General features: G+C 38.0%; 1 protein-coding gene across 1 annotated transcript in view; it reads right to left on the bottom strand.

Annotated features, from left to right (window-relative positions):
• LOC114053396 (dynein heavy chain 8, axonemal) overlaps window positions 1–24,994 on the bottom strand; it is a gene marked incomplete at its 5' end in the record, with an annotated part of 217,447 nt that overhangs the window by 36,314 nt on the left and 156,139 nt on the right. Inside the window, 2 exons of the mRNA XM_027876403.1 lie at window positions 11,624–11,780; window positions 19,853–20,013. Of these exons, the coding sequence (XP_027732204.1) occupies window positions 11,624–11,780; window positions 19,853–20,013 (318 nt within the window). The remainder of the gene's footprint in view (window positions 1–11,623; window positions 11,781–19,852; window positions 20,014–24,994) is intronic.

Below are 24,994 nucleotides of genomic sequence, written 5' to 3'. Positions count from 1 at the left end.
CTACCCTTACCCTGAGGTTGAATAGAGATGTAGATCATGGGAATTGAGGAGTATGATGAAATTGCAGGCCAAAATATACAACAGGATATCAACACAAATTTTGATGAAGATTGAGACGGGCAGAGAAAGCCAGGTGAACTCAAGTACTTGAGAAAGGAAAATGCCTTAAAGGCCAGCTGATGATGGCAATAATAATCTGGACCAAGATCCTCTCCAGGGTACACTCCTGACTCTCCTCCTAGACTCCCTTCTCTCTACAATGCTCCAGAAACCTCTTCAATCTGGAAGGTCACTCCACCCCTGGACTTCACACACTAGAAGCACCCTTGGCCATTATGGCTTCTCCTTTTGATTGACTGGTTCCTCCCAGAACCTCCATTTCTTTTAAATTTATTTTTAGTTTTCAACATTTACTTCCATCAGATTTTGAGTTCTAAATTTTCTCCCCCTACCTTCCCTCCCCCCCTCCCCAAGACAGCATGCAATCTGATACAGGCTGTACATATACATTCATATTACACATATTTTCACATTAGCCATATCATAAAGAAGAATTAGAACCAATGGGAGAAACCACGAGAAAGAAGAAACAAGCAAAAACAACAAAAAAAAAGAAGTAGTATGCTTTGATCTGCCTTCAGACTCCATAGTTCTTTTTCTGGATGTGGAAAGTATTTTCCATCATGAGTCCTTTGGAATTGTCTTAGATCATTGCATTGCTGAGAAGAGCTAAGTCTATTAAAGTTAGTCATTGTATAATGTAGCTGTTATTGTGTACAATGTTCTCCTGGTCCTGCCCACTTCATTCAGCATCAGTTCATGTAAATATTTCCAGGTTTTTCTGAAGTCTGCCTGCTCATCATTTCTTACAGCACAATAGTATTCCATTACATTCATATACCACAATTTGTTTAGCCATTCCCCAATTACTTGGCATCCCCTCAATTTCCAATTCTTGGCCCCCACAAAAAGAGCTGCTATAAATATTTTTGTACATATGGGTCCTTTCTCCATTTGTATGATTTGTTTTGGATTCAGTCCTAGAAGTGGTATTGCTGGGTCAAAGGGTATGCAGAATTTTATAGCCCTTTGAGCATAGTTCAAAATTGCTCTCCAGAATGGTTGGATCAGTTCACAACACCATCAATAATGCTTTAGTATTTCAATTTTGCCACATCATCTCCAACATTTATCATTTTCCTGTTTTGTCATGTTAGCCAATCTGATAGCTGCGATGTGGTACCTCAGAGTTGTTTTGATTTGCATTCCTCTAATCAATTGTGATTTAGAGCATTTTTTCATGTGACTATAGATTTATATATGTGACTATAGATTTATATATGTGACTATAGCTTTAATTTCTTTATCTGAAAACTGCCTGTTCATACTCTTTGACTATCAATTGGGGAATGGCTTGTATTCTTATAAATTTGACTTAGATCTCTAAATATTTTAGAAATGAGGCCTTAATCAGAGACATTGCCTGTAAAAATTCTTTACCAGTTTTCTGCTTCCCTTCTAATCTTGGTTGCATTGGCTTTGTTTGTGTAAAAACTTTTCAATTTAATGTAATCAAAATTATCCATTTTGCATTTCATAATGTTCTCTATCTCTTATTTGGTCATAAATTCTTCTGTTCTCCATAAATCTTACAGGTAAACTATCCCTTGCTCTCCCAGTTTGCTTATAGTATCAGCTTTTACATCTAAATCATGTGCCCATTTTGACTTTATTTTGTTATATGGTGTAAGATGTTGGTCTATGCCTAGTTTCTGCCATTCTATTTTCCAGTTTTCCCAGTAGTTTTTGTCAAACAATGAATTCTTATTCCAAAATCTGGGGTGTTCGGGTTGATCAAACAGTAGATTACTATAGTCATTGACTACTGTGTCTTGTGTACCTAACCTTTTCCACTGATCCATCACTCTGTTTCTTAGCCAGTACCAAGTAGTTTTGATGATTACTGCTTTATAATACAATTTAAGATCTAGTATGGCTAGGCCACCTTCCCCTGCATTTCTTTTCATTAATTCCCTTGATATTATGAACCTTTTGTCTTTCCAGATGAATTTTGTTATTATCTTTTCTAGCTCTATAAAATATTTTTTGTAGTTTGATTAGTATGGCATTGAATAAGTAAATTAATTTAGATAGAATTGTCATTTTTATTATATTAGTTTGGCTTACCCATGAGCAACTGATATTTTTCCAATTACTTAGATCTGACTTTATTTGTGTGAAAAGTGTTTTGTAATTGTGTTTGTATAGTTCCTGGGTATTCTTAGCAGGTAGACACTTAAATATTTTATAATGTCTACAATAACTTTAAATGGAATTTCTCTATCTCGGCTTTGTTAGTAATATATAGAAATGCCAATGATTTATGTGGGTTTACTTTATATCCTGTAACTTTGCTAAAATTGTTTATTATTTCAAGTAGTTTTTTACTTGATTCTCTAGGATTCTCTAAGTATACCATGATATCATCTCCAAAGAGCGATAGCTTTGTTTCTTCTTCGCCTATTCTAATTCCTTCAATTTATTTTTCTTCTCTTATTGCTAAAGCTAACATTTTAGTACAATATTGAATAACAGTAGTGATAATGGACATCCTTGTTTCACCCCCGATCTTATTGGAAATGCTTCTCATTTATCCTCCTTCTATATAATGCTTGCGGATGGTTTTAGATAGACGTTACTTATCATTTTAAGGAAGACTCCATTTATTCCTATGCTCTCTAGTGTTTTTAATAAGAATGGGTACTGTGTTTTGTCAAATGCTTTTTCTGCATCTATTGAGATAATCATATAATTTCTGTTAGTTTTGTTGTTGATATGGTCAATTATGCTGATAGTTTTCCTAATACTGAACCAGTCTTGCTTTGCTTGTATGAATCCTACCTGGTCATAGTGTATTTTCCTCATGATAAGTTGCTGTAATCTCTCTGCTAATATTTTATTTAAAAATTTTGTTATCTATATTCATTAGGGAAATTGGTCAATAATTTTCTTTCTCTGTTTTGCTCTTCCTGGTTTAGGTATCAGCATTATATTTGTATCATAAAAAGAATTTGGTAGGACTTCTCCCATTTTCCCAAATTGTTTATATAGTATTGGAATTAATTGTTCTTTAAATGTTTGATAGAATTCACTCGTAAATCCATCTGGCCCTGGAAATTATTTTTTAGGGAGTTCATTGATGGCTTGTTCTATTTCTTTTTCTGAAATGGGGTTATTTAAGTATTCTATTTTCTCTTCTGTTAATCTGGGCAATTTATATTTTTGTAAATATCCATCTATTTCACTAAGATTGTAAAATTTACTGTCATACAATTGGGCAAAATAGCTACTAATTATTGTTTTAATTTCCTCTTCATTGGTGGTTACTTCACCTTTTTCATTTTTGATACTGGTAATGAGGTTTTCTTCTTTCTTTTTTTTAAATCAAATTAACTATCTATTTCATTGTTTTGTTTTGTTTTGTTTTTTTACATAAAACCAGCTCTTAGTTTTATTTATTAGTTCAATGGTTTTCTTAATTTCAATTTTATTAATCTCTTCTTTGGTTTTCAGAACTTCTAATTTGGTATTTAATTGGGGATTTTTAATTTGTTCTTTTTCTAGCTTTTTTAATTGTATGCCTAATTTATTGATCTCCTTTTTCTCTATTTTATTCATGTAAGCATTTAGAGATATAAAACGTCCCCTAAGAACTGCTTTCTCTGCATCTCATAAGTTTTGGTATGTTGTTACATTATTGTCATTCTCATGTGTGATGTTATTGATTGCTTCTATGATTTGTTGTTTGACCTGCTCATTCTTTAGGATAAACTTACTTGGTTTCCAATTAATTTTTAGTGTATCTTTCCATGGCCCTTTACTGTATGTAATTTTTATTGCATAATGATCTGAAAAAGATGAATTTAATATTTCTGCCTTTCTGCACTGGGTTGTGATTGGTTTATGCCCTAATACATGGTCAATTTTTGTGTAAGTGCCATGTACCGCTGAGAAAAAGGAATATTCAATTTTCTTAGGAGGTCTACTATATCTAACATTTCTAAAATTCTATTCACTGCCTTATTTTCTTTCTTGTTTATTTTGTGGTTAGATTTATCTAGTTCTGAGAGGGGGAGGTTTTGGTCCCTCCACTAGTATAGTTTTGGTGTCTATTTCTTCCTGTAACTCCTTTAACTTCTCCTCTAAGAACTTGGATGCTACATCACTTGGTGCATATATGTTTAGTAATGATATTACTTTAATGTCTATGGTACCTTTTAGCAGGATGTAGTTTCCTTCCTTATCTCTTTTGATTAGATCTATTTTTGCTTTTCCTTTGTCTGAGATCAGGATTGCCACCCCTGCTTTTTTTTTTTTACTTCAGCTGAAGTATAATATATTCTTTTCCAGCCTTTTACCTTTACTCTGTGTGTATCCCTCTGCTTCAAATACATTTCTTGTAAACAACATATTGTAGGTATATGGTTTTTAATCCACTCAGCTATCCGCTCCTGTTTTATGGGAGAGTTCATCCCATTCACATTCAGTTATGATTACTGTGTCTTTCTCTCCATCCTATTTTTCCCTGTTTATGCTTTTCTCTCTCTCCTTTTTCCCCTTCCCTTCTCACAAGTGTTCTGCTTCTGACCACTGCCTCCCTCAATCTGCCCTCCCTTCTATCAGCCCCCTCCCTTTTCTTTCCCTTTTCCCCTACTACTTCCTATAGGGTAAGTTTCTATACCTCAGTATGTTATTTCCTCTTTGTGCCAAATCTGATGAAAGTAAAGTTCAAACAATGTTCATTTCCCTCCTTTATTTCCCTCTATTCTAATAAGTCTTTGTGCTCCTTATGTGATGTAATTTACCCTTTTCTGCCTCCTCATTTCCTCTTCTCCCAATTCAATCCCTTTTCATCTCTTAGATTTTTTTATCATCACATCAAAGTCAACTTATATCCATGCCTTCTTTCTATGTATATCCCTTCTAAATATTGCAATCAAGATACAGGTCTCAAGAATTACAAGTATCATCTTCCCTTGTAGGAATGCAAACAGTTTGCCCTTATTGAATAACATGTTTTTTTTTTTCTTTCCTCTTTAACTTTTTATGCCTCTCATGAGTCTTGTATTTGAAGGTCAAATTTTCTGTTGAGCTCTGGTCTTTTCATCAGGAAGGTTTGGAAGTCTCCTATTTCATTGAATGTCCATCTCCTCCCCTGAAAGATTATGCTCAATTTTCCTTAGTAGTTGATCCTTGGTTGTAATCCAAGCTTCCTTGCCTTCCAGAATATCACATTCCAAGCCTTTCGATATTTTAATGCAAAGGCTGCAAGGTCGTGCTTTATTCTGACTGTGGTTCCATGATATTTAAATTATTTCTTTCTGGCTGCTTGCAGTATTTTCTCCTTGACCTGATCAGTCTGGAATTTGGCTACAATATTCCTGGCAGTTTTCGTTTTGGGATCTCTCTCAGGAGGTGATCAGTGGATTCTTTTGATGACTACTTTACTCTCTGTTTCTGGGACTTCAGGGCAGTTTTCATCAATAATTTCTTGAAAGATGCTGTCCAGGCTCTTTTTTTGATCATGACTTTTGAGTAGACTAATAATTTTTAAATTATCTCTCCTGGATCTATTTTCCAGGTCAGTTGTTTTTCTAATGAGGTATTTTACATTTTCTTCTATTTTTTCATTCCTTTGTTTCTGTTTGACCAATTCTTGATATCTCATAGAATCATTAGCTTCCACTTACCCAATTCCAATTTTTAATGAATTGTTTTCTTCTATTAGATTTTGTGCCTCCTTTTACATTTGCCCCATTTTACTTTTTGTTTTTAAAAGACTGCTCAAAGTTTATTAGTTTCTGTTGAGTACAAAGTAAACACGTTACTGAGGCAGCTGGAAAGCACATAGGTGATTCAGATAGTGAAAAAAAAACAAACAATAACAGTGTGGTTTCTTTTACTGTTTTTTGGTGTTTTGTTTTTGTTTTCCTTAAAAAAAAAAAACCATACACACACACAACACAACTACTTCTACACTTAAGCAGCCTGTCTATTCTAAGGGAATAGGTGGGAGAGGGAAGGGGGGGAGGGGATGGGAGGGGAAAATGGGCTTTGATGCCCAGCATACTTCAGAAGCAGGGGGAGCAGCAAGGAGGGTGCTGCTACTCATGCAGAAGGCCCAATGCTGGTCATGCTGGGATCGCTGACATGCCGCTTCCTCATGGCCTCCCGAGCCAAGTCATAGGTGATCATGCCATGAGCAACCTGGAAAGTTCCTGAGTGCTCCAGGGATTCCAATACAGTTGTCATGAATGAATGACTTGACTTCCTGAAGAAGAAGCTTGCCCACCAGTGGCCTGGGTCTCATTTGGGAAGACCAGGATGATGGGGGATCACTTTCCCAGAACACTCAGCACTTCCACAGGAGCTGCTGCTGGAAGTGGAAACCAAATGCCTTCGGCAGTAGTCATGGGTTACTATGAGTGAAATGCTGGATGGGATTGCTGCCATGTTGCTTGTTCTTGTTGTGATGATGTAAACCTTAGTGGCAGCTCCTGAGCAGCCCCTGTGAGACAGTGGGCTGCAGTTGATGATCATGGATGACCTGGCTCAGGGGAAGGGGGTGCTAGGCCACAAAGCCCAATTGTAAAGGAGATCATGGGAGGATACTCCATGGCAACAAAAATGCGGGAGTTCTTTGGGTTTTCCCCATTTTACTTTTTAAGGAGTTCTTCTCTTCAAAGAGTTTTTGTGCCTCCTTTTCCATTTGACCAATTCTACTTTTTAAGGAGTTTTCTACAGTCAATTTTTGTCTTTCCTTTTCCAAGCTGTTGATTCTCTCTTGCATACCTCTCATTTCTTTTCCCAATTTTTCTTCTACCTCTCTTATTTGGCTTTTAAAACCCTTCTTGAGTTCTTCCAAGAAGACTTTTTTGGTTTGAGACCAGTTCATATTCCCCTTTGAGGTTTTGGATGTAGGTATATTGACAATGTTGTCCTCTTCTGAATTTGTGTTTTGATCTTCCCTGTTCCCATAGAAAAGTCTATGGTCAGTGTTCATGTCTGCTTTTTTGCTCATTGTGTTCGCCTATTTCCTGACTTTTAAAGTTGAGCTCTCCTGCTGGAACACAGGGGGCACTGTCCCAAGCTTCTTCTGATGGGGGCCAGGGGCCTGGTCACTTGGCTTTATGTGCTGGGGCCTCAGGTGCTGGCAGCTGGAGGCTATAGGGGTCTGGCAGTTTACCTGATGCTGAGCTGGGATCCTAGTGGTGATGACTGGTGTGTGCTGAGGCCAGATGGGGTTTTTCTACATTTTACTAGGGCTACATTGAAGCTCTCAGCATGGGGGTAAAGTCTGCCTGCTGGAGGAAGACTACTCACCAGGGTTGTACTGAAGCACTGAGAGGTTTGGCTGCTGGAGGACACCTGCCAATCAGCACCCATGGTGGTTGTCTGAGCTGGAGTCTGCCAGTTCCCCTGGCTGTGTCAAGATATGTGGGGAATCCTGGTGTTGGTGCTTGCCTGCTCCACCACCTTGGGGCTCAGGATCTCCTGCTGGTTTGCTGAGGTGGGGCTTGCCACTGGTTTGCCAGGATGCCTCCTGTCTTTTACTGTTCCCTTTCACCAGAGTGAGAGGGACCTTTCTCATTAATCCCTCAAGCCTGCTGGGATAAAAGACTGCTGCACCCCATCCTTCTGCTGGCTCCACTGTTCCAGGATTTTTCCTGGGGCAATATTTTCTGGGTATTTAAGAGGGTTATAAGGAGAGTGAGAATGACTTGCTGCTTACTCTGCCACCTTGGCTCCCAGAAGTCTAACCTCCCCCAGAACCTCCATTTCAAGGAGGGCACTCTGGCCAATCATCTTTGCATTCCTCTTCAGGCTGCACTCCTGATTTTCTCAAACATTTTCTACAATGCTCCTATCCTGGGTACTTTCATCTCCCCTACTCCACTTTTCAGCTTCCTGTTACATATTGTCTTCCTCCATCGGAATGTAAGTTTCTTAGTGGTAGGCATTGTCTTTCTTCTTCTAAATGGATTCTTAGCATTTGTCACAGTGTCTGGCAAATAATAAGCACTCAATGAATGTCTGCTGGCTTGACTTGTTGACTTAGATGAAGTGAACTTCAAAGGAAGAGAGACTGCTGAGTAATGGAGACAGAGAGAGGAAGCGGCCGGCAGGGGACAAGGAGTATATTGGCTTCTGTTCCTGACTCAAGAGTGGAGGGGAGTCATGAAAGAAGGAGCAATGAGCCCTGGAGACAGTGGCCAAGGATGCGATGTCATCTGGGAAAAGTCAGGTTTCTGTGACTTTAAGAAAATGGAAACAATGTGAGATGAAAGAAAGTTCATTAATGGTAGAGTGGGTATTTGAGAAGACTCAATAGAAGAGAAGAGCAAAGGAAAGAGACTGAAGAAGAGTTTGGCTGAGCTGAAGAGAAATGAGGGTATAGGGAGAGGTAAGAGTGGAGAAGAGGTTTCTGCCTCAGTACATGGTGACTCAGAATCACAGAGATAAGGGGAACAGCTGGAGGATAGGAAAACAATGGTGGTTGGGATGGAATTGGACATACAGATAGAAGCAGGTAAAATGACTGATAAATTCAGGAATGCAGACTTTGACAGCAAAGGAATTCTACCAACCCTCATGTTTATCCTTATCTAGGCCACTCATAATTGGTGTATTTAAAGGTATCTGGAATTGCTCACTTTAGATTAGTAGATTTATAAAAGGCTCCAGATCCCCCTTTCTATTTCAGCATCAAACTTCATAATTCTAAATCTCTCTCTACCTCCAACTTGTACCTCTAAGTTGGTCCAGACTTTGGATCCAGCTCACGTTCTGGGTTGTGATTACATGTAGGCCTTCATTTCCCAGAACCAGAACAAGACTCAGACCCATTGATGGCAGTGAGGCAGAAGCAGATGTCTCCTTTTTGTGTGAGTCAATATTTCACTAATGGTTTGTATGCCATCAATAAATGCACAAATTAGGGTAGAAGTGGGTATGCCCAAGTTTCCATTCTTTGAAAATAAAGACGGGCCTGAGATAGAGGGTCATTTGGAGAAAGAGTTGACTAATCCTGGGTAGTATGAGGCTAGGGTAGCCACTTCACTTTTCTTTCCTTCTGCATTATACTAGAGAAGGGCTCGTGCTGGGACTAGGAAATTCAATTATAATAGTTACCAGAAGGCCTGTATAGTGAAGGAGGCCTCCATACCCTGGCAGTATATTTCTCTTCCCTGTCCCTCTCCGCCACAATATCAGAGAGCGGTTCTGACGATGGCTGAAGTGGGACAGTGGGGTTTGGTGTTGGTGGTAGTATTGCCTTCTATGTTCAACAGCAGTAGTCCCTGTCCACCTGGGCTTTTCATGGTGAAAAAAGGCTAAAGGAACTTTTTTCTCAGATGGTAATGGCAAGTAGTATGGAGTGATGTAGTAAATATTAGGTGCAATTGCTACAAATAACAATTGAGAGGACCATGTAACTCAGGAACCTCTTATCTTAGTTCCTAAAAGGGGTCAGGGCTCAGGGCTCAGCACCTACCCACACTCCCAGTGACAGTGATGATGGAGGGTAGAGTAATTCCTGAGGCAGGGGCATCTGTCAACAGTGGCCTACCTCTACCTTGACAGAGAAGGGTATTAAAATGATTATCTGGGGATCGGGGATCACATCTTTCTTTCCCTGTAGCCCCTGGGCTGTATAGGAGAAGGATTTGTTTGATTTAAGGAAGGTTCCCTAAATAACTCCTTTTTCCCCAAGAAACACCACTCATTACAGAGTAATCTGGCTCAATAAGAAAACATAGCTGGGATGTTTAAAGCATATATGGGAGAATTCACCATCCATGGTTCAGTGTAAATTTGTTAAACCAACTTTCTTTCTTCCTTGCTTTGCCATTAGAATGTAAGTTCCTTTAGGGTAAGGATTGTTTCATTCTTTTTATTTTTATCTCCAGGGCCTAGCACAGTGCCTGGCATATAGTAAGAGCTTAATGAAAGAGTGTTGATTGATTCTAATTGAGTTGGGCTGAGGAGATAAAAGTTGCACAGGGTATGTCTGTGGGATAGAAGAGTAAAAAGTAAGGAGGGAAAGGAGGCACAAAAGGGAAAATAGGAAAAATATTGAGGGAAGGTGGGAGTGGGACACAGAAAAATAGTAATTTCTCTCCTCCTCAATCCAGGAGTAATCCTCCTAATAATAATGCCATAACCATACCACTTCTTTATTCCAAAACCTTCAGTGATTCCCCATAGCCTACCAAATAAAATTTCAATTTCTGACCTAGACATTCAAAACTCTTCTCAAAATGACTCCAAACCACTTGTCAATCTTTATCTCCTACTCTCTTTTAAATAAAGATTATCCCCAAAAACATAGTGTAGCTTTAAGCTTTAATAACTATTTAACCTTTAATAGCTTAAAAATTCATTAAGACTTTTGGGAGCCCATGTATTGGATATTCCAGACCAACTGGGCTACCCTGTTCCCGGTTCTTATTCTGCCTTCTCCCATCTCTGCCTTTGTTCATATCCCTTATGTTTGAAATTATCCTCTCCATATCTTGTTTCTTGTATGTTGTATGTTGTATCTCCCTTCCTTGAAATCCCAACTCAGATGCTGTCTCTTCCATGTCTTTCCTGACAACAACTTCCTCAAGTGAAAGTGAGTCTTTCCTTTTACATTTCAATACATATACATAGATGTATACATGTATGTATATTTGATTTTTTCTTTATATCACATCCCCCCTCCAGATTGAATCCTCCTTTGTGACTAAGAAAAACAATTATATTCTGTCCCAGGAGGAGGGAGTTCCATGATCAGTTCTTTGGGCCCTTCATTTTCACCCAATTGTTCAGAATTAGATTTCCTTTTGGTGATTATTATATATCTCATTTATTTTTTCTGATTATTTTGCTCTGTATCAATTCATACAGATCTTCCTATTTCTCTTAATTCCTCATAATCATAATTTATTACTGTACAATAATATTCTAATACATTCATCTACCATAGTTCTTTTTTAATCCATTCCACATTCCACAAATACTCCCTTTGTTTCCATTTATTTGCTATCACAAAGATTGCTACTATGAATATTTTGGTATATAGTGAACTTTTATTTCTGTCTTTGGCTTCCTCACGATAAATATCCACTTAGTAAGATCACTGAGTCAGAGGATACAGACAGTTTATTGTATAATTCCCAAAATCCAGTTAGATGATTACATACGGTTAGATAATTCGTAACTCCACCAAAAATATATTAGTATGTCTCCCTTCCCACTTAAATTTCTTATAACACCTTGCTTGGCTCTCCTTTGCTCTTAACACATTCTACTTTTTATCACACTTATTTGTCCACCTGTAATATTCCTTCCTCATTCATTAAGGAAAGGACTGCATGATTTCATTTCTGTATTCCTAGTGCTTTGCACATAATTGGTGCTTAATAAATGTTGGACTGCATTGAACTGAAATGTACTGGCTCCTGTAAACATAAGAAACATACAGACATTTGATACTTGGCCATGCAAGTAACTTAGCAGAAGGGTGGAAGAAGACACATATGCACCAGAGAAACATAGAATTAAAGAAACCACATCTTACCTCATGGGGTATATAATCAGGAGGCAGTTTGCTGAGCATATCTTCAGCTAGTCTGTAAACTATAGCTTCTCGAGTTTCTCCTGCTCCTCCTCCACTTTCTTTTGGTTGAATGTTGGTAATAGTTTCCAGAACATCAGAAGCAGTGTTACTTTGATACCTGACAAGAATATTAAGCCCTTCAGAATATAACAAGGCAGGGGGTGGGAGTGGGGAACATCTGCAGAGATTATTATTATTAAAGATAAAATATGTACCTGGTAGAATCACAAAAATTAAAGAGAAAAAAAAGCATGTAAGGCTTTTTCATAGAATCACAGAGATTAAGGTATCTCCATAGGTCGACTGGAGAGACAATGTAGATAGAGATAGAGAGGTCCTGGACTTGGAATCAAGAGGACCTAGGTTCAAATCCCACCTCTGACACAACCTTTACGTCTTTTTATAACCTGGTCCCATTTTCAGACCACATTACTTCCTTTTACATACACTATAATCTAGCCAAATTAACCTTGCTGTTCCTCACCTAGAGCACTTCTGCTGTTGTTGGCCTGACTTTGCCCTGCCTTCCACTGCCCTAAGGAGTTGTTCTCTCCTCACCTTCAACTCTTGGAATCTCTACTTTCTTTCAAGACTCAGTTTGAGCACCTCTTCCTATATAAAGTCTTTCCTGGACCCCAAGTTGCTTGTCACCATACCTTGTATAAAATACAAGATTACCTTATATTTTTAAAAAATATGCCTATATGTGTGCATGTTGTCTCCTTGAAGACAGGGATCATTTCATTTTGTTTTTTGCATCCCCAGTGTTCTGTACATAGTAGTAGCTTAATTAATGTTTGCTGATTGTCTCTGATGGCATGTCACACAATCTCCATGAACCTCAGTTTCCTCCTGTTAAAATAGGATAACAATGTCACAGGGTTCTTGTGAGGTCCAAATGAGATAACGTATGCAAATTGTTTTGCTAATCTTAAAGTGTTATAAAAATGCCAATTAATATTATCTATCCTATAACTTTGCTTCCTCCAAGAACCAAAACTAAAACTCAGGAAAATAAGAATCTAGCCTATTTTAGAATATTGTCAAAAGAGAGTCTACAAATTCCCACTGTAACCCAAGGAAACTGTGAAAACCTATATTGTCAAGAAGTTCTTTTGTACATTAATTTTGTAATCTTCCTGATCAGTCTTTATAATCCATTTTCCTGTATTCATCAGCCCGTTCCTTTTCTTCCCTCAAATGCATGACTCACAACTCCATCAGACACTTGTAGACCCTTTAGCCTTCTCTCCTGCAGCATTCTGTTCTAACTGGATCCACTGGACTTTCCTCTTGGATTCTTTCACTCTCTTCCTTTCTAATGACCGAATGTTTGCCTTCTTAACACTTTAATTATATTGTTCTCCTCTTAGGCCAAGAAGATTGTGTAGGAACGGGTATATGATTCTTCTTCAGTGCTCTATTTCGATATTCAGAGAATGGATTTGTTTTAGAAGACTCTTTTGACACTGTTCCTTTCAAAGGATCAGCCAGATTTTCTTTAAAAACTTGAAGTCATTTGGAATTTTACTCTAGTCTCTGTGTTTTTTTTTGACATCTACAAAAACACTGTTTGACATTTTAATAGAATTCACATTAGGAAGTCTTTCTGATAATACTCAGTTTTCATGTTCTTAATGTCTTCCTTTAAAACATGTTCCATAACCAGAGCTAAGATAAATGTTTGAAAATGTTCTTTTATTAATGTGAAGGAAATAATTAAGTTAAACGACAAATATAAATTGTTCAACTGTAATTTGACTGCTTTCCATAAACTAAAAATCTGTATTTTCCTGACTATGTTTTTACTTACATCCTTCTATAATTAATTTTTCCTTACACTGTTGTTTGTTCTTTAAGCTCAGATCTGTTTTCATTTCGTGTGGGGAGGTCCTAGTGAGGTAACTCCCTCTACCCATGCAGATCAGCAACTTTTCTCCAAATGAGGGTATTTTGAGTTTAAGTGACTTGCCCAGCGCCATGCAGCCAGTATGTGTCAGAAATGACTTGAACTTAGGTATTGCTGACTCCTCTGTCCACTATACTGATACCTCTTGAATTATTTGTAGAACTATAATATTGCCATGTATGAGCTATACGTTTTAGAAGATAGGGTTAGTGGATGATCTATCAGTTGTATACATTTTTAGAGCAGGAAGGAACCTGAGAGAGTATCTAATCTGACCTTCTCATTTGACAGATGAAGAAACCAAGCTCCAGAGAAGGAAAGCAATATTCACAAAGTTACTACAAAGTGTGCCACAGTTTAAGGCAGAAATGGTACTCAAACCTAGGTTTTCCGATTCCAGGTCCTTTTCTCTTCCCACTACATGATGCTGCCTCCTTATTTATTCACTAGGCAAAGTAACAGTAATATCTTTCTCAAGAGGGTGCTCAATTTAAATTACTGAAGGATGGTAATTTTGCTGCCCTTATATAAGCACAACTCATTCATTTTAATGCAAGTAACATATGAAATTGAATCTATAGACAATATTAACTGGCATATGACCTCCTCTTCCTGGACTGATTTGCTTGTATATATGTAGTAATGCATTATTTATTTATCCAATCTTACTTAGGGATATCCTATCAATCTAGTCATTTGCTGTCGTTCTTGTAGATCACATTTATTTTTACTTCTAGGCCTTTGTTTATGTTGTTCCTCACCAACCTCCAATGATTTAAATCCTGAGCAGCCTTCAGGGCACAGCCCTAAGTAAGACCTTCCTCCCACGAAGTCTTCTTTAAGTGCTTCAGCCTATACCAGGAGTGAGGAACCTGCCACATTGAAGCCATAATGTGGCCTTCTAGGTCCTTAGGTATAGCCTTTTGATTAAATACAAGTTTTACAGAACAAATCTTTTTATTAAAGGGATTTGTTCTGTGAAGTTTGGATTCAGTCAAAGGGCTGCACTTGAGGACCTAGAGGGCCACAGATTCTCCACCCCTGGCCTACACCAATCTCTCCTTTCTCTGAATTTCTAGTCTATTTAAAGTTAACTGTTCTTTATTTCACTTATTTTGTCTTCTCAATCAAGCTTACTCCTTTTTTTTTTTTTGCACTTCCACTGTGTCTAGCATGTTGTGTATATAGCAGGCTCTCAATAATGACTTGGTTGTTTGATTTGTTGGTCTATCTTGTCTCTCTGTTCAGAATGTAAGCCCCCTTACAGAGGGATCATGTACCCTCTTTCACCCTACTATGTAAACGTTCTTCAAATGCAATTGTAATGAAATTGCAAGACTAGATTTCTAAAGCACCAAGGAAACACTCAAGTTATAAAGACTAAAAAGACTGCCACACCCATTCTAGAAATATAAGTGGCAAATCTGGGATCATGCCACTCTGCAGACACAGATTTACAGAGAATAAAGCCTGAGGGAAATAGTTCTATCAGCTGAGGCCTTCTCCTTTGAAGGTAGTCAGCATAGCCTAAAGAAACAAGCACCAGGGACCTACTGGTTCTGCTGGTGTTATTTTGATGATTTTGCTGACAAAAGCTGGTCAAGAATACCTTCCTTGGGGTCCATTCACTTCATTAGGTTTGGTCACAAGAAGGTCAGTGCTATCTCTGGGAAATTATAAATACATGTTGATATTTTTGTGAACCTTTTCAATGGCTTTGTTTTTCAAAAATCTCTTAAATAAACAGAGGCCATGCTGCCTTTCATATGCTGAGAGACAGAGACAGAGAGAGAGCGCAACAGCATACTCACTGGTCTATGTTTGGTTGTGGCTAGTATGGAAGAACTATGAAGGTGATAACGTGTGGGACAGAGACCACTACTCAAATTCAAAACAAAGACTTAGTTACCTTGAAAGCAGAAAGGAGTTTATTGCTTTCTCATGAGAAAGGGTACCGCCCCTGATCGCTCTAATGGCGCTGGCTGGCCAGGGAGGATGCGCACATACAGAAAGCAAGGCTCATTTATACCCTAAGGCAAGTTTCTCCTCCAAAACCCCCTTCCCCTTATCCCATTGGCTGGGCTTCAGGGGGCACAATCTATTCATGGAAATCTTCCCCAGCAACAGAGTACACAAGTTTGCCTGGAGACAAGAAAAGGTGGGAAGTCTTGCAAGGGTTTTAGGTTGGGGGTAGGGCTATTCTATTTTTTCTGCTGTGTGCTTAAAAACAGGGTCTGAAGGGGTTTTGACAAGGTCAGAAGGGAGTGTTTCAACAATACGATTAGAAGGCCATCTGCAACAGGTGCCTCCAATTTCTCGCCTCCCACTCTTCTTACTATCTGGCTTCTGACCTTATCTGGCTCCAAATGACCAGTGACCTCCTAACTGCTGCCCTTTGTGAGAACTATTAACAAAAACTATTAACCCTTTGAGGAGGCTTCACCTCTGAGAGATCATCTCTCACAATAACATTTGTTATTTGGAAGACTATTTTTCTTGGCTATAACAGAGATGCACTAACAGCTCATCCGGATATCCCCAAGTTGTTACACATATCAGAAATGTCATACAGAGCAAATGATAGAAGAGCTAACTACTTCGGAGTATCCCACTATATTTATAACAGCAAATGATCGTTGAAATGACATGTCTGTTGTAGAATGCTGAGGTCTTTTGCACTATGGTCCCCAATTAGTTTTGATCATGGCTTGATTGAATATCTTATTGGTCTGAATACTCCCTCCACCAATGGAGCCTTTAACTCCTGCATGCTTTCTTAACCAAGGGGATTTTTGGTCATATCTTCCCATAAACTATCATACACAGGGTATTTGCACATTGCAGTGGAGGCCTTCCTTTTGCAGCTAGATAGTTGGTTTGTTGAATTAGACTATCAATATATAACCACAGTTACTAATAGAGAAGAGATTCCCTTCGGTGGTGTAGAAAGTAGATGAGCCTTGACCCTGTAGATACAGACCCTGGGAGAGCTCCTATCCAGGGTACTGCAGTTTATACAGCCCCAGTTTAGCAGTAAAGACATAATAACAGGCAAGAAAAGTGCAAGTTAGCTGAAACAGGAAAACTACTTATGAAATGGATAATTAAATCTCTAATAAGTTATTAGCATATCACAATGAGGAAACCAAAGAGCTTTGTTTTGATATATCTTTGTACATGAAACATCAATGAGCATGAATAAAAACTGAATCCTGAATAGAATGTTGGCTGATACTGAAGGTACACATTTAAATGTTTCCTGTGAGGAAATGAATATAAAAGTTGTAATGAGGCAGTTGATGAATTTACAGAATGTGAAAAGACATGCATAAGCACTAATGGGAAAAACAGTGAAAATAAGTAACTGTCTTTGGCATCAAAACAGTTGAATTTGCATAGTACTTAGTACCTTATAAATCTAGATAATAAAACATGAATAAAGTACACATTTTTATGGTTCCTGTCTCCAAGGTACATAAGCACTTGGGAAAGAGTTTACTTATTTTAAAGTATTCATTTAGTTTGAATCTTCTGTTGCACCAAGAATCAAGGTAAGAGCAAGATTTCTTCCTTCTTTTCTTCTTCCTTCCTTCTCCCTATCCCCAAGGAAAACCAGACACAGGTATGCAGAGAACCTACAAATTCTCCACTATGGTCTTAAAAAGCACTAGAAACTCTTAGAATGTTTGGGCACTGGGGGCTGATCAGTAGGCTTGCCTGCCCAAATACGTTTACCAAAACCCTAAGGCTATTTCTACCTCACCAATCACTTCTTTGTCTTCTTTGCTGGCCTCTCTTCATCTCCTGACCTTTAACTACAGATATTCCCCCAAGGTTCTCTTGTTACCCTCTGTTTTTCTTCCCATGTACACTCTTTCAGGAATTGGTCCACTCTCATGGCTTTAACTGCCTTCTTTATGACTTCTAAATCTTGCGCATCCAGTCAAAATCTCCCACTTCTCAAGTCCTTTATTTCCAACTGCCTAGACATCAGGAAGAAGATGTCATGATTTGCAAGTTAATTGGATTTAAGTGAGGCAGGGTTGTGCAAAGTCACCAGCCTCACTCTCTCCTCCCAAGCCATCTGGGTCCAGTGGCAAGATATGATTAGGATGACTGCAGATGGCTCCAGGATGCAGTGGGAGACCTTGGCCTTTTTAAGCTAAGGTCTTTCCAGGTCTCAGTTTGTCTGAGGCAATGTCCATTCAGTGATTAAGGCTAGGTAAAAATGAGGCAAAGAATAGCCTATTTTACCTAGTAAAAAATAAATAAAGTCAATCTGGTTGGGGAAGACCCTCAGGGTTTCTGTTCAAAACAGAAACAATTGCTATTTACACCCACTCTGAGCCATCAGAATCCAAACAATGACTGAGTAAGGCTTAGGCTAGGACCTATTGTTGGCCAATCTAGGAGAGCCAGAGTGATTTGGGTTTAAGGCATGGTCCATAAAAAAGAAATCTAGCCTGTAAACCCCAAGATATCTCACTAGGTTTCAGCAATCAAAATTTATATTCCTTTAGGCAGAGCATCCGAAGGTGAGGTCCCAGCAGTACCTCAAACTTAACACTCCAAACTGGAATCGTTAATTCTCTACTTCCCCTACACAACAACAACCAACCAAAAAACCTCTGGCTTCTTGGCCCAATAGGATTCCTAGAAATAATTTTTTCTTCTATGTCCTAAGGCTTACCATCCAATTGCCATGTGAATATGTAGACATGTGTTATGATTTTCAGTGGTACAGTAGCCAAGCCTACGGAAAGAGATGTGCCAGAACAAGTGTGTGTGGTGGAGAGAACCTTTCTTCTCCTTCTTGAGCTAGTTAGGGAGTGAATAAATACTTCTTCTCAAATGTCTATTGACTGATTATCTGTCTGACTTACTATCCTATAACCAAGTCCTGGTGAACATTTCTTCTCCCTTTCCTTGCCATTTTCACAGCCACTCCCAGTCTAGTTCCTCATTATCTCACACATGGATTACTGTCACTAGCTCCTAAATGGCCTCCTTGTTTCAGTTTTTTTCTTTTTCCTAACCCATTTTTATGTGACCCACCAGATAAATTTTACTAAAACACTATTATAGTCATGTCACTCTCCTCAAAAGCTTATAATAGTCTCCTATTGTTTCAGTAGCCTACTTCTTTGCTGGGCTTTTAAGACTCTCTATAATCTGAATCCATTCTATAATACAATCTTATTTCCCTCTCCAATACTTCCCCAAGCTTCTCCAGCCAATTTCTTTAATATCATCTATGATTCACAGTAATTCATGTCTCTACGCTTTGCTTATGCTATTCTTCAACCCTGGTATGTTTTCCTTTCTTCATGCATTTATGTTCTATATCCATGAGGTTCAAATGAGATAATGGGTATAAAGCACTTTGCAAACCTTAAAATGCTGCATAAATTTCAGTTGTTGTTGTTACTATTCCACAGTAAGATCTCCAGTGTGGTAATGACTTCATTTCCTGAGCCTTCTACTGTACTTCTGAGCTTAAGCAATGTTTATAGAGCAATACAGGAGTATACTGATAAATGTTCCAGAAAAAAGTATACATATATATGTAAACACACACACACACACACATATATATATATACATCCTTTTAAGTTAAATCTGCATTATTAACACTTTCTTAAGTCTAGACAATCAACAAAACCATAAATCAAGACCTGATATGCAGCAATTCAATTTCTGATGTGTAAATACTCACAATGAAAACTTAACAATGGTCTCTCATAAGCTGGTTAGAACTGGCTCCAGCATAATCCTGCCTATATACTCCAGGGTCCAGTTTGAGTCCACTTCTTTCGTGAAAACTTCCCATCCTACTCTAATCTCTCTCTGAAACTCTTATTGTACTCAGTCTGCAAAGGCCAGACACCTTGGGTAATAGGCTGCCCGTTTCCCAGTGTGTGACTGTACCTAAGAAAATAATCCCTGATGCAATGAGTAAAGCAAATACATCCTGGACAGTAGAATCACGGAATCATAAATTTAGAACTAGATAGCTTCTAACTCCTTCATTTCACAGATATGGAAACTGAGACGCAGAGAGGTTAAGTAGTTTGCCTAAAGTCACCTAGGTAGTGAGTCAAACCTAGGTCCTCTCAACTGAAGTCCAGCGTCTTTTCCACAATATCATGATATTCTCTCTCCCCATCTCAGACACCAGAATTCCAAATTATGGCCCTGGTAAAGAGATAAAATAAAAAGTATAGGCTGCAAGGGTGGGCTTATCAATATATCTTGTAAATTCAGAAAGGCTAAGAACTTACGTGATATCAGCATTAGGATGGAGACCAAAAACTTCAGGATTGTCCATTGAAGGGAGTGACTGTATATATTCGAAGTATTGTTCCAAAGTTTTGCAGACCGGGATTTTGTAACCCGTATAAAAACAAAATGTTGGTTCGAACATCTTTTCACTGAACCAAACCTATGTAAGATAAAATTTTAAAATATAAATAAATAAGCATCCAAGTATAAAGGTGGAGAGCAGTTATATCCTTTTTACATTGGTTCTGATTAATATTATTCTCACCATTGAGAGAATAAGTAATGACAAATGAATATTAATTAAACAAGTTCATAAACATAGGTCAAAACAGAAACACAACTGGGTTTTAGCCTCTATTTCATACTAATAACAGTGTTTGAAGTACTTTTCACATAATGACTCTTTAAGTAAATGGCAGAACCACAGCTCAGGTCCAAGACTTCTGACTCCAAGTCCTGTGCTCTTTTCACTGTACCAGGCTGTTTCTGATGTTTTTCCCACACTACACCTTCAAGGAATAAGTGTTTTGCCATGAGGTGAGGGGGAAGCATTTTAAACTTCCTAAAATTCTCTCCTTAATAAGATTGATCAGCTTTGACCTCATTTTATAAGTGGAGTAAAAATGTGGTCAGAGCTCAAGAAAGCAGTTGCCTAAAATGAAGATCATCTGAGGATGTGCGTTGTTCCATCCAACCACCCAAATGGGGCTCCATGTTTAGGAAATTATGTTACTATGAAATCTGCTAGCAGGGATCTGGAAGACATTCCTCCTTTGAAAAGTCCATTTTCTAGTGAAGAGCTTGAAAAGAAGACTTCATATTCCTTTTAAAATAATTTTCAAATCCTTCTGTACAAACAGCAAATGTAGCTAACTGTATTGCTCATGGAAACATAGCTCTAAAGATGGGAGGGACTCTGGAGCTCATCTAATCTAATACCCTCATTTTATAGAAAAGAAAACTGAGGCTCAGAGAAATTCTGTGACTCCGAAGGTCACATAGTAAATATCAGAAGTGGGAATCAAACTAAAGTCCTGTTCCTCAAGTTCAATGCTCTTTCCACTATACTAATTGCCTCTAATTGATACCAATATATATTTTTTCACATTCCTGTGCCCATCCTCCCTCTTCCCTTCTCTGTTATTGTAGAGGGCAACACCATCCTTCCAGTCCTAAGAATCATCCTGGATTCCTCACTGTCTCTCACTCAACATTACCAAGTTGTGGTAAAGACCTGTCAATTTCACCTTTGCAACATCTCTCTAATACACCCCCTTCTCTCCTTTGACATTTCCACCACTCTGGTGGAGGCCCCCATCACCTCATACCTGGACTACTGCAATAGCCTCCTATGTGGATCTGCCTTCATCAAGTCTCTCCCCACTTCAATCCATCAGCTACTGAAGTGATTTTTCTAAAACACATATCTGATCATATCACAAACACTGCCCCCTTTTATTCAATAAACTCCAGTGACTCCCTATCGCCTCAAAGATCAAATATAAAATGCTCCAATTTGGCATTGAAAATCCTTCTTAACCTAGACCTCTCCTACCTTTCCAGTCTTCTTACTTTGCCTCTTTTATATTACCAGTGCTTAGCACAGTGCCTGGCACATAGTAGATGTTTAATAAATGTATGATTGATTGAAATAGAGTAAAAGAATAGAAACAGAGTAAAAGAGCAAATATGTAGTTTGCACGAATGGGCTTCTCTTAAAAATCACAAGTAGACTTACTTTTATGAAGTTACAAAATCAGTATCACAGGATCAAGGAGTTTCTTTCTGTAGAAGGAACCTCAGAGATCTGCTAGTCCACTACCAAAAATCCCCTTTTCAACACCCCTTTCTGGTGGTCATTGAATCTTCGCTTGACATTCTCTTATGACTGCCCATTTCACTTGTGGCAAGCTCTAGCTGTTACACAGTTTTTGCTCACCTCACACCTAGATATGTCTCTCTGCAACTCCCACCTACTGCTTCAAGCTCTGTTAATTGTCATCCTTCTTCCATAGGATAGCTCTCCAAATACATAAAAATGTATGGAGCTGTATAATAAGTGTTACAAAGATGTGCAAACCCTTTGACCCTGTAGTTCTTCTACCAGATCTATACTCCAAGGAGGTTATTCACAGGAAATAAGAGATCAATCTGTACCAAAAAGTTCCCAGAAGCACTATTTGTGATAGTTAAAAAAGAAATAAAGGAAAAAAAAAAACAAGGTGTCTACCAACTGTGGAATGAACAAATTATAATATATAAATGTAATGGAATATTGTTATGCCATAAGAAATTATGAATATGAAGAATTAAAAGAAATATAAAGTGATCCAGAACAAAGAAAAAAGAGCCAAAAAACCAATCTATATGTTAATTAATATAGCTAAAGAAAACAATAACTGCAACAAATTCTGATTACAAGCAAAATAAAGAGAGTCAAAAAGGATTGAGAAAAAAGGACCTCAGGACTATTGTATTAAATCAATATATATATGTACGTATGTGTATACACACACACACACACACACACACACACACACATATATCTTCGGGGTGGAGTTAACATTAGTGAATAGAGTGACAGTTATAGACACATGCATGATGACTAAAAATGTCTTGATTTTTGACAGTTGGTTTCAGGTTCCATATTTATCCTCCTGATTTTTTTCTAGTGCTTTTGTTCATATATTTCAATACTTGTACTTGTCAATGGACATTAAAATAAGATTTGCTAAAATGACTTGAAGGCTGTTATCTGGTCCCTTGGCGTAAGTACCCACTAAGTCAGGTTTCTGACAAGAGTTTTAGGATATAACAGAAAAATTTTCTTGGTGATGTGGGGAGTAACGAAGAAAAAGAGGGAGCAAAGATACCAGTAGAATTGATGATTTTAAGTACTAAATTGGAGAAAAGTTGGAAGACAAGGCAGGTGATTTGTGAGACAAGAAGGCAGCAGCTATTAACAATAGGTCTGATGATGGCACCAGCCTCTCTCCAAGTTTGCTGGTTGCCTATGAGCAGCATAAGAAACTAGAAAGTCTCTGAGTTTTGGGGTTGGTGTTAGACTGTAAATGTAGAGCTGAGTGCTTTGGAAGGAGGAAGATCAACATAGACAGGAGAGGCCTCTTTGTGGCAGAGGACGGCTCTGAGGAGTTTGGTTACATGTATGGTTTTCCTTGTGTGTGTGCTACTATACTGTGCATATCCTGGAAGAAATATGCACTGGGTTGCTAGATATCTTAGTCACATAATATACTGGAAGGATGGACACAGTGATGCAGTTACAGGTGCAGTGACAAGTGTCCTTTACAGCAACTTCTCATCCCTTGCCTATTGTCTCCAACATGCATATGTATAGATCAAGATCTATTTGCAATGGATTAAGGTAGAAACCTCACAAAGGTGTACCCAGAGAAAGTCTGATTCTTGTCAGTAATATTATCCCAGTGACCCTCCATATATTGTTTTCTTTCTTTTTGCTCCCCCTCTTTTCAGTGTTTATTCTGAAATACCCTAAGCTTTTGCTTTACTTTGACCCTATAACTCAGCACCTTATTGGAGAATTTTTAATTTTTCCTGTTTTTGTATCTCCTCCATCACCTGGCTCAGTGCCTTTCATATATGGAAGATATTCTGGACAGTATGCAATTGTTGATAGATTAACGACAGGTAACTTTTGCTTGTAATCCAAGAACTAAGGAATAAAAAGATCAGTAGGTCCCTATCCTCACTTTGCTATAAAACAGATGTTCCCTAAAAGGTTTTGATTAATCAGTTGCCCTACTGGGAGCAGGATTTCAACTAACTGAAATACAACTGATAGGAACTGTCAGTTAACCCTAACTGCTTTTCTGCACTTACATTTTGGAGGCAAAGGTAAATCACAAAGAGACAAAATGATATCAAAGACAGTTTAAAAATACTTATTAAAAACCCTAACTTTATAAGCACTGTCATTAATATAGTACTTTAGAATTTACAAGGCACTTTCCCCATGAGGTGCAATTATTATTATCCTAATTTTACATATGAGGAAATTCAGGGTCAGAGAGGTAATACCCATGCATTGGTATTGGTACCATTTGTATTGGTACCCAGGTAATACCCATAGTCACAAGGTGAGTAAGTGACAGAGTCCACAGTCACATGACTCATGGATTCTGGCAATGTCTGGTTTAAAAGGTAGAACAGCTGTTTCCCAGTGATTCTGGTATGATGCAGCTTCCTGAGATTTCATGTACTTATTTAAGAAGCATGGTACCCTTGAAGATGGTGCTAGAAGTGCAGTAGGAGAACCTATTTTCTGGCTGTGTGTAAGAAGATTCATGAAAAAGTAAAGTGTGAGTGAGTGTGTGTGTGTGTGTGTGTGTGTGAGAGAGAGACAGAGACAGAGACAGAGACAGAGAGAATGGATAAGATTGGAGAGTGATATGAGAAAGATTGAGTAGATATCAGGGTAAATCCAAGAAAAAACTAGAAATGTGTTCTAGTGCCTCCCACCCTCCATCCTATGAAGAAGTAGTGAAGGGCAATGATGAGATTTATTAATCAGATTTCATCTTGTACATTTATCCAAATAGGCATTTTCTGGGCTTCCCTTGGGCTGTTTTGGGAAAGGTGGGGCTGTGCCCCCACAGGACTTAGAGCATGGGGTGTTAGTGACAGCATTGTAGCTGAATGTGAAAGGTTACTAAGTATAGTTATAAGTAGTAGAGCAGAAATTTGAACCCAGGTCTTGTGGCTGTAAGTCCCATGGTCTTTATTTTATATCCCTTTTTGAGCAGTTGGCAAATATATGTACCTTATTTTATTTTTTTATATTGAAAATTGATATAATTTGTTTTGCTACAACAGGTTCCTCCCACCAAACACCCAAATGCTTCCACTCCCCAATACAAAGTATATTCCCTGAAAAGTTTGATTAATAGATGGTACTAACATTGACCAATTTATTTGACTAAACTTGTTGCTTCTCAATATTAATTACATTCACATTGTTACAATGGTTATATATCTTTCTCTCTCTATATATACATATATATATCCAAATATATATATATTTGGATAAATACACATATATATCCAAATATATATATATTTGGATAAATACACATATATATCCAAATATATATATATTTGGA

This window comes from Vombatus ursinus, unplaced genomic scaffold (genome assembly GCF_900497805.2).
Source record: "Vombatus ursinus unplaced genomic scaffold, bare-nosed wombat genome assembly UNPS02014811.1, whole genome shotgun sequence".
Classification (NCBI taxonomy): Eukaryota; Metazoa; Chordata; class Mammalia; order Diprotodontia; family Vombatidae; genus Vombatus; species Vombatus ursinus.
The sequence above is the reverse complement of the archived record's forward strand: the minus strand, read 5'-3'. Positions and strand labels throughout refer to the sequence as shown.